General features: G+C 44.2%; 1 protein-coding gene across 3 annotated transcripts in view; it reads left to right on the top strand.

Annotated features, from left to right (window-relative positions):
• Positions 1 to 13055, top strand: part of PIEZO2 (piezo type mechanosensitive ion channel component 2) — a 335172-nt gene that overhangs the window by 289939 nt on the left and 32178 nt on the right. For all 3 annotated transcript variants that reach the window (XM_060170424.1, XM_060170423.1, XM_060170422.1), the window contains 3 exons: positions 4272 to 4331; positions 8107 to 8273; positions 9231 to 9397. In XM_060170424.1, the coding sequence (XP_060026407.1) occupies positions 4272 to 4331; positions 8107 to 8273; positions 9231 to 9397 (394 nt within the window). The remainder of the gene's footprint in view (positions 1 to 4271; positions 4332 to 8106; positions 8274 to 9230; positions 9398 to 13055) is intronic.

Here is a 13055-nt window from a genome sequence, read left to right as displayed (position 1 = left end):
AGCAGCATATCCACTTTGAAGAGCAGGTGTCAGCATCCATGAAAATTTTAAATGTGTGTCTCCTACCAGAGATCTGTCCCACCTCCAGGTGTATGGCTTAACTTGAATCAATATTTGCACATGAGCACAAGCACACGTGTCTAAGAATATTCATCAAACATTATTTATAACTAACAAAAATTTGGAAACATCCTGAATGCCCACATAAAGAAGAAGAATCAAGTAAATTATGTTACCAATGTATTATGGCATACGACTTAGTAATTTAAAAAATGATATGGGCTACTCTGAACTGACTTGGAGAACAATTCCTGACATATTGTTAAATGAAAAGCATTATGCTGCAAACTGGCATGCACATTATGAAACCATTTATGAAACAAAGGAAACCAGAGTGCCTCCAGACAATGTTTTGCATTTTTAATGGGTACATATAGTCGTGTATAAATGCCAGAGGAAGATCAGGAAGAATACTTAGCAAGTTAATTACAGTGGTGACCTCTGGCAGAGGGTGGGGAGAGACTGAGATTAAGGGGTAGGATTCAAGGGACCTTTAGCCTTGTTATATTTTAGTTCTTTACAAAGAAAATGTATATATAGATTCTTTGTGAAATTTAAAATGTATTCAAAAAAGAAAAGAAAAGGAAAACATAATTTCTAATGGAACCCTAATTGCAAAGCCGTTCTCCTTTTTGACCACTCTGGTCGCTGCTACCTCCCGGTAGCTTTTAGTTTAGTTTAGTTTATTGGTTTAAAAAAGGCAAAATGAAGACACAGGCAATGTAGCAAGTCAAGCAATAAAGAAGTGGATGCGGGCTTCCCTGGTGGCTCAGCGGTTGGGAGTCCGCCTGCCAATGCAGGGGACACGGGTTTGAGCCCTGGTCTAGGAGAATCCCACATGCCGCGGAGCGACTGTTCCCGTGCGCCACAGCTACTGAGCCTGCGCTCTAGAGCCCGCGAGCCACAACTACTGAGCCCGCGTGCTGCAACTACTGAACCCACGTGCCTGGAGCCCGTGCTCCACAGCAGGAGAGGCCACCGCAAGGAGAAGCCCGCACGGCGCGACGGAGAGTGGCCCCTGCTTGCCGCAACTATAGAGAAGCCCGCGCGCAGCAACGAAGACCCAACACAGCCAAAAATAAATTAATTAATTAATTAATTTAAAAAAAAAAAAAAAGAAGCGGATGCACAGTCTGGCCTTGAAAGCTACCCTGAGGCACCAAAGCCTTGCATTGGTTGTGCTCTCTTCCGCCCCTTTCCTGTGAGGTACAGGCAGTGTTTCCTTTGTTTCAAAAATGAGTCCATGCTGTCCAAATTCTCCTGTACGTTCATCAGCAATGTATCATGAACACTTCTCCAATTAAGTATTTATAAAACTATATCATCCTTTTTTTATAGCTGCAAAATATTCTATAATATGGATATGCATAATTTATCCAAGTCTTCCATCACTAATGGACATAAGGTTTGCTTCCAGATTTTGCCACAGTTAAGAACGCTGTCATAGATATCCTTGCACAGAAGTTCACATGTAGTCGTGTGTGTGTGTATTTAAATGCATGGCAAAAAGTCAGGAAGAACACACACTTTCCACAAAATAGATGATCAAAAGTGGGATTTCTGGGTTAAAGTGGGTGCTTTTTTACTTTAATAAATATCTTCCCAAAAGGTTTTAGAAATTTACACTCCTATGTATAAGGTGCAGGAGTGTCTATTCCCCTGTAGCCTTATCCCATAGGCTATTATTACTCTATTTATTGTGTGTCTTTCTCAAGGATGACAAACGGCTTTTATTTTCATTTGAATTTTCCTAACTAATGAGATTGAACATTTCCTATTTCATATTTTCTTGGTATTTTTTACTTTCAAATCTGAGATTTAAAATTTTTATCATGTTCCATACTGTCATTCTATTGGGTTGTTTGTCTTTATTAATTTAGGAAATATTTATATGTTAGGGATATTATCCTTTTTTAAGTGTTACAAGTATCTTTTTTCCAATCCAATGCTTATCTTTTGATTTAGTTTATGGTATATGTTTTCTAAGCAATGTTTAATTTTTTTGTGATGTCAAATAGGTCCGAATTTCTTTTTGCAATTTCTATGTTTTCATCTTGTTTAAGGAAGTCTTCCCCCCCGAATTTTATGCAAATGTTTTCTTATATTTCCTCTTAATTTTATTTACCTTTTACATTTTTTATTATTCTGTGAAGTAGAGGTCTATTATGCTAAACCTGTTCGGTAATGTCTTCCTTTCTCCATTGAAGTTAAATGCTCCTTTTCTCAATATTAAGCTCCCATTTGTGGTACGGCTCTTAGGTATGTTGCTGGACTCTGTTCTGATCCACTATCCTACTGTCTAGATCTGAGCCACTGTCCTATATTTTTGAGTCCAGTAGCTAGAGTTGGTTTTAATATTTAGTGTTGCAAACTTCCCTCACGATGCTCCTTTTTTCAAAATTGTATTTGCTATTCTCAGACATTTGTTCTCCCAAAATGATTGGGCCAGTTCTAAAAAATCTTTAGTCATCTTGTTAATATCTCATTAGTCTGTATCATGAAGATTATTTCATGCATAGATGCACCATCGTTTACCTACAAATCTAGGACAGCAATAATTCAAAGATATTGGGACAGAAAGAAATGTTTACTTCTTTAATAAATATTTATTCAGCACCTTCTTGATACAAGGGATCATCCCTTCTTCGTCGGCAGATGAAACAAGTAGCATCTGTCCTTCCAGAGTACCAGCTGCCTTTGTGCTTTCTGTGCAATAACTCACTCGCCCCTCACTCCCTGCCCTACACTTGGGGATGTGAGGTCCCAAGGAGTGAAGGAACCTGCCCTGGTTACAGCCAGCCAGTGAGTGGTGGGTCTGGAATTCATAGTAGGTGTCCTGGCTCCAGACCCCTCCACCTTAACGAGTAGGGAACACAAATATAGGGGAAAAAATCCCTGTTGACATAGAAACTGCAAGGTTTCATTTAAAAAATAAGCATACATCGAATAGTGTGGGACCAGAGGACAAAAGGTGACTTATGACCCAGTGTGCAAAGGAATACAGTTCTTCGTGCAAAAGATAGTCTTTGAGCAGAGCCTGGCAGAAGAAAGCAAGTTCGTGTATGAAAACTAAAGAGCAGGTCAGCTTAGCTAGTAAAGACGGGATGTGAAACAGAGCAGCAGAAAAGAGCACAGTAGAAAATAAATTTGGGAAGATTAACTGGAGTCAGGTTATGAATCGTGTTTAATAGAGTTACCAGATAAAATACATGAACCCCGGTTCTAGCTGAATTTTTTAGAAAAACAACAAATAATCTTTAAGCTTCAGTATAATTTGGACATATTGCATGGGATTTACTTACACTAAAAAATGATGTGTGCGGGCTTCCCTGGTGGCGCAGTGGTTGAGAGTCCGCCTGCCGATGCAGGGGACACGGGTCCGGGAGGATCCCACATGCCGCGGAGCGGCTGGGCCCGTGAGCCATGGCTGCTAAGCCTGCGCGTCCGGAGCCTGTGCTCCGCAACGGGAGAGGCCACAACAGTGAGAGGCCCACGTACCGCAAAAAAAAAGGAAAAAAACGATGTGCTATTTATCTTAAATTCAAATTTAACCGGGTGTCCTATATTCTCATTTGCTATATCTGACAACCTCAGCCTTAAAAGAAGAGGCTAAGAAATGAAATGAAACTCTGTGATGTCATTTTAAGGGTGACCCACTAAAATTTATAACATTACCCCAAGGTGTTCAAAATTACAACTTCACAGTGTGTAACAGGAGCCAGCACACTTTTTCTGTAAAGGGCCGGATGGTAAATATTGTAAGCTTTGCAGGCTGTAAACTCCTGCTGCAACTTAACCCTGCCATCTTGGGATGAGAGCAGCCTTGGACGGTATGTCCACAAATGGGTGTAGCTGTGTTCCAGTAAAATTTGAATTTCATGTAATTTTCATATGCACAAAATATTATCGTTCTTCAGACTTTTTTCAACGATTAAAAATAGTTGAACTCACAGGCCATTTCACAACAGGAAGCAGGAAAGATTTGGCCAGAGGACTGTAGTTTACCCACCCCCAGTTCCATGATTCTCATTCTGGAGTGGAGTGAAGAGAATCTGAAAGCTCAGAATTCTTATGACTTTTCCCCAGGAGCTCTTCAAATCGGCAGAATGTCCTAGATTTCATTATAAAATTCCTTTGAATCCAGAAGAGTAGTGTTGGCATTAATTTACCCTAAAAGGATGTAACCCGTGTTTCTCGAACAATCTTGTCAGGTCCTGTGGAGTGGGAAGACCGGGAGGATGAACCGATCAAGAAGAAGTCTGATGGACCAGGTAACAAAAGAAAGGCTCCCATCGGCGGGGGGCGAGATTGGAATTTGTTTCTTGCCTAGATAGTACGTAATGGAAGGCTGCCTGAAAACAATGAATTAAATCCTGTTGCTGGACTGTGACTTAATAATCAGTGTCCCTTGAAATCTCATCTCTAGTGAAATTGCAAAGGGACTTCAAAAAGTAGACCTGACCTTTACACTGTGGAATGAAATGTTGGATTAGAGTCGGCTTATAAATTCCTTTGTCCAAGTACCTATGAAACGGAGTTTGGAGAGCAACTTGTAAATGTCCCAGGGAAGCCATCAGAGTAGAGGCACAAAAAATATTGGCAATTAATTTAAAGTACATGGAAAAGGAGTGAAGTGAGAAGTAAGTAACTGCGGAACTGAGCGGGCCTCCAGGCTTGGGCCAACCTTCTCGTCTTAGGGAAGAAAACCAAACCCCACTGCGTTTCCTCAGGACTCCACACAGTGGGGGACAGAACCGGTGTGTTCTAACTCCTAGCCCGGTCACGGTGCCGTTTGGGCTTCACGGAGTCCACGATCGGGAGGAAGATTTCTCCATCAGTAAAAAAAAGAGGAGAAACAGAAGCCTCCAAATGCAGTGAACCCAGATGCCTCTTGGCTCCACAGACGCTGCTTCGTCTCTCATGGGGCTGGCATTCCTGTAAGCATCACTTAGCAGCAGGCAAGGTTTTCAGGCTCTTTTGCTCTGGACACAAATACATCCAAGGATGCCATCTGCTGACACAAAATGAGGCTTCCTGAATGCTCTCCAAGCCCTCGGAGGCACAATCCTTGAACCTGGCCTCCACGTCTAGGTAACCGGCTCATGTGTCTGTGGGACCACATACCCCTTTATTGCTGCAAAGCTTTATCACGCTTTGCATGGCACAGCTCCTTTGCCAGGGACTTTTCCATGAGCTGTACATGCATCGACTTGTTCAAAACCCTCTTCCCCATTTAACCAAGCAGAAGCTGAGGCAGAGAAAAATTAGCCAACTTCTCCAAATCTACACAACCACTTGGGTAGAGTTGGGATTTGGATCCAAGGACTCAGAATCCAGAGTCTGTGCTCTTAACAACTATGCCCTCCGGCCTCTATGGTTAAAAAATAAACAAGAATAAGAATCCTAATTTCCCATGTGAGTCTATGATCACCCCAGTGGGTAAAGTGCACATTATGTTACACAGGGCTCCAACATAGTCAGGAACACCATAAGCAAAACCGCAAAATAATTAGGCTTATCTTCACAGCTTCTAACAAAATCATTGTGAATATATGAAAAAAAATAGGTCATCAAAATATTAAGATGCTGCTAATGTTTATCAAGTTTAGTCCTTCAGCCTCCAGGGGTCGAACTTGCCTTTGACGTCTACACGAAGAGGCTGTGGGCAGTCGGGATCTGCCAGGTGGGGCTCTCTCGGCTGGTTCCTCTGGGCCTGCTTGACCCGGAGGCTCAAGGCCCCTTCTCACTACATGGTTCCCCCAGCTCCTTTCCCAGAGTCCCAGCTGGCAGCTCCAAGGTTCCTGTGACCTCAGTAGGTAGCACCGTCTACCGCTTCCTTGTGTCTCCCTGACCCACCTGGACCATGTGCGGAGCCCACACTCTAGCTAAGCTTCCCTTGGATGGATTTCCTTTGAAAAGAGCAAAATTTCACCTGAGAGAAGTTCTGCCTTTCTCCTAGGCCACCCAAATGCACAAGTAATTTTTTTCCATGACAAAGTCAAACTCTGGTTCATGTTTCAGTCTCTAAAGTAGAGAGAGGACAGTGACCAGGGATGGGCCATACACCTGGGCTAGAGGTTGCAAGACTCTACCACTTCTGGGCTAAATCCCACCTGCCACCTGTTCTTCTGTGGCTTGTTAGGTAAGAATGACTTTTACCATGTTTCATGGCTGGAAGAAAATCAAAAGAAGAAAGAGTATTTAATGACATATGAAAACTATGGGATTCAAGTGTCAGTGTCCGTCATTAAAGTTTGGTAACCCAGGCTTGCCCATTGATAAACGATCCACCCACTGTCTACAGCTGCTTTCACACCACCACAGCCGAGATGACCAGAGACGGCAAGGCTGCAAAGCTGGAAATGTGTACTGTACGGCCCCATCCAGAAAATGACCCCCCCGCACAGGAAAGCTTATGTCAGTGAATTTTGTCTTTTTCTACCTGCTGTATTAGTGACCTTAAACTACAACCATTCCAAACTATCATCATTAATCATAAATTCATTACGATCTTACGATGACACTTGAATCTGATTTCCTTTTTCTGGTGAGAGGAAGAGTGAAGGATACAGGTTGTTTTTCTTATTGAGAGTCTTGGTGGTGGTGCTTTGATTTTTTATTTTTAAACAATAAGGCAATTCTTAATTCATTGTCCTGTCCACTAAGTATTCCCTTTATTGCAGTCAGTGTTTGAGATAGCTAATAAAACTAATTTTTTAAAAAGCCAAAGTAAAAATATGTACACATGGATGGCGATTTGGTGATGTGTCTTGAAGCATTCCTTGTATACCAGCTGAAAAAGCACTGATTTACGGGAAGCAATGCGTAAGACAGACAGTTAATATGGGATCTTCCCTCTTTTATTTTGATTCTGACCTAAAATAAGTTATGTCACAGCCGTGACCCAGAGCTCACATTGAATTCCGGGGGTGCCGGAGAGGCACGACATCAGGGACACGGTGGGACCCCAAGTGGAGCTTGTCACACGCGGCCTCCCAGGCGGGTCCCCAGTCACAGCTGAGATGAGAAAGGCAGCCCAGGGTCATCGGGAATCTCGGGGCTCCTGTGTTTTGGAGACGACTGACCCCCACCCACAACCCCTGGGGAAAATTTTGTAGTTAGCACAGCTTGATGTCATTAAATACATATGGACAAGATAAGTCAGTGGTTTAGATAGACTCTTAGAGTGTGGACTGAATTCCCTACAAAATACCTTTGAGGTGGTTTAACTGCAATCCAGCTGCAGTGAGAAGCATCAGAGTCTTCTGAACCAACAGAATTGTTTCCCACGACAATTGTTACTTAAGAAAAGAAGAAACATACAGGAAAAGCGTTAAAGGACCCAGTTACCTGGATAGATACAGACTGTTTCTGTCCCTGCGTCAGTAACAAATATCTTTGAGCACAATCTCTACTTTTAATCAAACCTGTTAACTGCATACAGACCTATTCTGACTGATGCTTTGACCCAAGGTTAAAAACTCTATCCGCGGGCTTCCCTGGTGGCGCAGTGGTTGAGAATCTGCCTGCTAATGCAGGGGACATGGGTTCGAGCCCAAGTCTGGGAGGATCCCACATGCCACGGAGCAACTAGGCCCGTGAGCCACAACTACTGACCTTGCGCGTCTGGAGCCTGTGCTCTGCAACGAGAGGCCGCGATAGTGAAAGGCCCACGCACCACGATGAAGAGTGGCCCCCGTTTGCCACAACTAGAGAAAGCCCTCACACAGAAACGAAGACCCAACACAGCAAAAATTAATTAATTAATTAATTAACTCCTACCCCCAACATCTTCAAAAAAAAAAAAAACATTAAGTCCCTGGAATTTATTAAAAAAAAACACTATCCGCGTTTGGTTTTGGTGCTTCCGCAGCAGGTGTGGAAAGGTCCGCCCACGGCTTCCTAGCCTGCGGTCCCCACGACGCCCCTGTCCCTCCATGTTGGGGACGAGGGCAAAACCAGGGCTGCCTTTGGTAAAATACCACACACAGCACCGCGGCTGAGGGCACGATGTCCCTTTAAATCGTGTTCTCTTCTTCCTCCTAGATAATATCATCAAGAGGATATTTAATATTCTGAAGTTCACCTGGGTCCTGTTTCTGGCGACCGTGGACAGTTTCACAACGTGGTTGAACTCCATCTCCAGGGAGCACATCGACATCTCCACCGTCCTGAGGATCGAGAGGTGCATGCTGACCAGAGAGATTAAAAAGGTAGCACTACTGGCATGGTTCTGAAAGTCAGTATACAGAGCCCCAAGTAGGATCAGACAAAACCCGTTCTCTCTAGACAGCTTTACATAACCCTTTTGCTTTTTTGTATATTTAAGTCTGTTCCACGCTCAGAATGAAAATAATCAGACGCCACACACACCCTCACACAGTCCCGGGATCTCGGCCAGTGGGTCCTTTCTGTCCCCTCCCATCACCACCGTTCGCAGCTGCACAGGCTCTGTCGTGTCTCATACAGGGGCATGTTGTATAGTCTGGCAAGTTTGATGTGAAACTTCTCATAGGGAAAATTAGGATATATGCAGAGCCACAAAATACAGCCACAGATGGTTTACAGATTACATTTGAAAAGAATAGTTCATTGCTGGAAAAGTTACTCTGACTTAGCAAAATTATCTACCTATAAGAAGGGATTTCTTTTTCAATATTTTAATTTTAGTTTTGGAGATGTAAGTGACATATAACATATTAATTTCAGGTTTACAACATAATAATTTGGTATTTGTATATATTGTGAAATGATCACCACAGAAAGTCTAGTTAGCATCCATCACCACACCTTGTTATCAATTTTTTTCTTGTGATGAGGACTTTGAAGATCTGTTCTCTTAGTAACTTTCCAATATGCAATACAGTATTGTTAACTATAGTCCCCATGCTGTACACTGCATCCCCAGGACTGATTTATTTTATAACAGAAAGTTTGTACATTTGACCATCTTCATCCATAAATGAGAACGGGTTTCTGTGCAGCATGACCCAGTCACATCGGGCACCATTAATTCAATGAGTTAATGTCGATCCCCAGCTTGACTAGCTTGGCTTTTCATCCTATTCAAGGTGTGCATGATGGCGGAGGGTTGTCCGTATTGAGCAGTGCCGGGCAGCTGCACAGGCCAGTGCTTCGTGAGGACCGTGACAATGTCTCCTTCTCTGCAGGGCAACGTCCCGACCCGGGAGAGCATCCACATGTACTATCAGAACCACATCATGAACCTTTCCAGAGAGTCGGGACTGGACACCATCGATGACCGTCCTGGCGCCACCGCAGGTATACAGACAGCCCATAGGATGGACAGCTTAGATTCCCACGACAGCATCTCCAGGTACGTCACGTGCTCCATGATGGTGTTGCTTTTGACAAAGGTAACAGAGGTGAGAAATGATGGGTGAGGTGCAGATTAATCAGAATCATGCAGGGTGCCCAGCCATTCCGGGCTGTCTCTGTGGCCACAGCCAAGCAGAGCATTGCCTGTCCCTGGACCGGGCAGATAGAAGCAGGAATCAGTAATAATTATTAGCAGGAGCTGTATGATTCACAGCCACAGGCCTGGGATTTCCAAGCTGGAGTCAAGTCAGATGGACGAGCCTTCCACATCACGAAATGACGAATTGTATCAAGAGCTGCCTCTTTAATGCCTTTAAAATGCTGCTCCAGAAAGAATCTTCTGTTCTAGAATCTTCTATCTATTGCCCTCCTTGATCTTTTTCCTTTCAGAAACGTTACTTTATGGTTCGTAATTTTAGAAATTTGAGAAGTGGTTCTGTCTGCCCCCATCTTCCGCATTGTGTGGTCACAGCCCGACTTCACACAGGCACCTGCGCTGACCCTTCACCTGGGGCTGTACTAAACACTGTGCATGGGTTTCTTCACTCTATCCTTAAAAGACCCCTCGAGATGTACTGTTATCATCCCCATTTGACAGAGACATGAGCCTCTTCTGAAATTTCATGAGGCTATAGACTATTGCCCAAAGGGGGAAACCACACATCATTACAAATTTTTTATGTAGAACTTCAGGGGTTTCACGGGCCTCCGGAATATTATATGTGAGGCTGGCTTAAGAATAGTCGTTCCAGAACCGAACTCTGAACCAAATGAATCAAAGCGAAAATTAGAAAGTGAACTGAAAGTCAGCTGTTCATAAAAGAAACATGCATGATTCGTTATTCCTGAAAGTTACTTATCGGTAACTTTCAGCTGTGTAACCACTGAGACTATGGTCAATGAAGAAAGTAACTAAGTACTGTAAATCACAACTTTAGGAGGTCGACGAAGAAAAAGAAAATAAAGACTGGCCAAAATAAAATCAAGTAACTGCCTTTAAATCTGATCCAAGATGACAAACACAGAGCTGAACCCATAGTCAAAAACTGTGAGGCAGGAGATTTTTAAATCCATCGATTGCTTTTTAACAGAGACTGTCAGAATATCCCGAACATTTTTAAATGGTCAATCCGTCCATACATTTACTAGGAGAAAGCCAATACCTTCAAAATTACTTTTTAATGTTCTTTTACTCTTTATTTGTAACCTAAAGAAAAGGGAGACACAATAGGTTCATTATGTCATTAGTAACCGAATGAACATATTTGCCCTTTCCTTAAAGGCTGAGCAGAGCTTCCAGTTTCTTTGTTGAGGAAACTTGCAAATCATGTGTCTGCATTAGAGTCCACAGGAAGCCTTGCCGATTGCTGGGGAGGCAGTGACCTTCTCTGGGAGGGACTCCCAGTATGGACGCTTGCTCTCCGACACCTGTGCCCTGTGGCAGGGTAGTGTCAACCCCAGCGGGGACATGGGGACACACGCGCTCCATGGGGCCCGGCCCCTTTCCGAGGACCCAGGCTGCGTGGAGCCTTCCTACTCACCCCATCTCACCCGCTTTTCCCTCTGGCAGACGGTAGAGGGGGTCAGGGTGGGAACCTAACGAAGGAGTTTGTATTCCCTTTGACTTACTGGAATTGTCCCGATTTCCTTCAAATCCAGTTGGGAAATAGCGCTTTTTTAAAAAATGGTTGTTTTATGAAATCGGATATCCTCTACCTTCCCAGAAAATAAATTAGTTTGAGTTCCTTCAGGAAACGGTGACATTCTAAGGAACATTCCTAGATATGACCAGAGTGGTTATCATTTGAAATGTGTGCTGTGTGCCCCTGGGGCATCTCGATGAAGACATCGTCTGATTAGATTTGTCATCTGTTATTGTGAAGCTGCTCCTCTTCCCTTTCACTTTTAAAACTGTCCTGGCTTGGATGACAAATTGGTCCACTGCAAATAACCCAATAGTCTGGGGTTGTGTGGGGTCCGAAAGTGGGCTGATGTGACAGTACAACTCACCTAAGAATTAACAAGGTTAATAGGACTTTGGGGTCAGAGCAATGATACCCGTGCAGAAAATCGAGCAGGTGAGGGCCCACAGCATCTTTCTGCTGCAAACTCCCAAAAGGCCATGGGCTCCACCTCTGAAAATAGGAAATGACACAGAAGCTCACAGATCCAGTTCCATCATCTCATAAATGATGAAACCGACCCCAAAGAGGGGAAGCGCTTTATCTAAAACCCAGCAGGCAGCCAGTGTCGGTCGGCGTGGAGACCCAGGCCCAGGCCCACTGTGCTCGTCCACTGCCTTCCTAGTTCATCTCCCCATCATCTCCTCTTTTTGTCCAGGACGGGTTGACATCTAAAGGAGTCAATGTCATTTTTTTAAAATCCTTATTAGAGACTGTTTGGTTGCCTGTGTGTTCCCCCCTCTCATTGCCCAGCCCCCGTGTTGGCCATATGGCTGTAACGTGCAGTCAGGGTGGCCCATCCAGAGCACTTGGGGCTTGGTGGGGGAGCTGTAACTCCAGGAACCTGAAACCCTTTGATGGTTCCAAGAGAACCTCGAATTCCCTACTCCCACAGGGGACCCCAGAGGTAGCTCCACTGTCCTGAGTGGCTTCCGTTTCTGCCCCATGGTCACTGACTGTGGGCGTCTGACTGTGCAGCCGGTACACAGCAGGTCCCCTAGTGCAGCCACATGTGACGTTTATTCAGGAAATCAGCCGTCCAGCATCACAAGGGTCAGCTGGGTCACTCGTACTCAAGCTGAAGGTTAGTGCCCCAGGAGCCTCTGTGTCAGGCACTTTGGGGGGGGTGTCCCTCTCTGGGGTTAAACTCTGCATATGAACTGCAGTCACACCTCTGCCTGAGCTCTGTTGGCTGCATCTCCAGTACTGTGATCACCCAGTAGCAGCTCAGCCCTAACTCTGCCGCCCTTCCTCCCTGATTGTCAGGTGACAGGAGCTGAGGATTTCAGCCAATGGGCTCTCGCCCTCATGACATCCGCCAACACCTAAAACGTGATCTGAAGAAAACCATTCATTAGGCTCAATGAACAGTTAACAGACAAAATGGCCCTGCCACTGCTGGATTTCCTTTGTTGTTGCCTTTTACCATTTTGTTTCATTTTTTGGATGTTGGTTTATATCCAGTTGCATATCAAACCAGCATCTCTTCTCCAAGCCATCTAGTTTGGTTCAACTGAATATCACTCAGAAAATGGGATGGAAAATTCAGTTTGTTGTGGTCAGTCCTCCTGAGCTTCCCTCTTTCCCTTTGGAGACTGTGTTTTAAAAAAAAAAAATGACATTTTTATATAAAATTTACATGAGCAGATATTTCTGTGTAACCAGTTCGGCTACAAAATGCTCTCAATGAACTCAGAATTGGGTGGGGGGCTGTGAATAAAACATGTTTCCTTTCATCAAAAAAAACTCAGTTGTAAAACTATGAATTCTGCTCTGTGAGAGAAAGGTCGGGACTTGTCTTTATTCTAGTTCCCTGTCCCACCCAGAGAGTGACATTTCCTCATGTATCAGCTGTTATATTCTTTTCAGCCCAGTACTGCTGTGTTTTATCTTCCCTTTTCTGTCCCGGAGGCCCCGCTGCGATGGTCGCTGTCCGTGGTGCTGGAGTGGCGCGTGGTTTGCTGCATGGCGGTG

The sequence above is a fragment of the Lagenorhynchus albirostris genome, chromosome 14, assembly GCF_949774975.1.
Source record: "Lagenorhynchus albirostris chromosome 14, mLagAlb1.1, whole genome shotgun sequence".
NCBI lineage: Eukaryota > Metazoa > Chordata > Mammalia > Artiodactyla > Delphinidae > Lagenorhynchus > Lagenorhynchus albirostris.
Note: the sequence above shows the minus strand (reverse complement) of the source record. Positions and strands in the feature narration are given on the sequence as shown.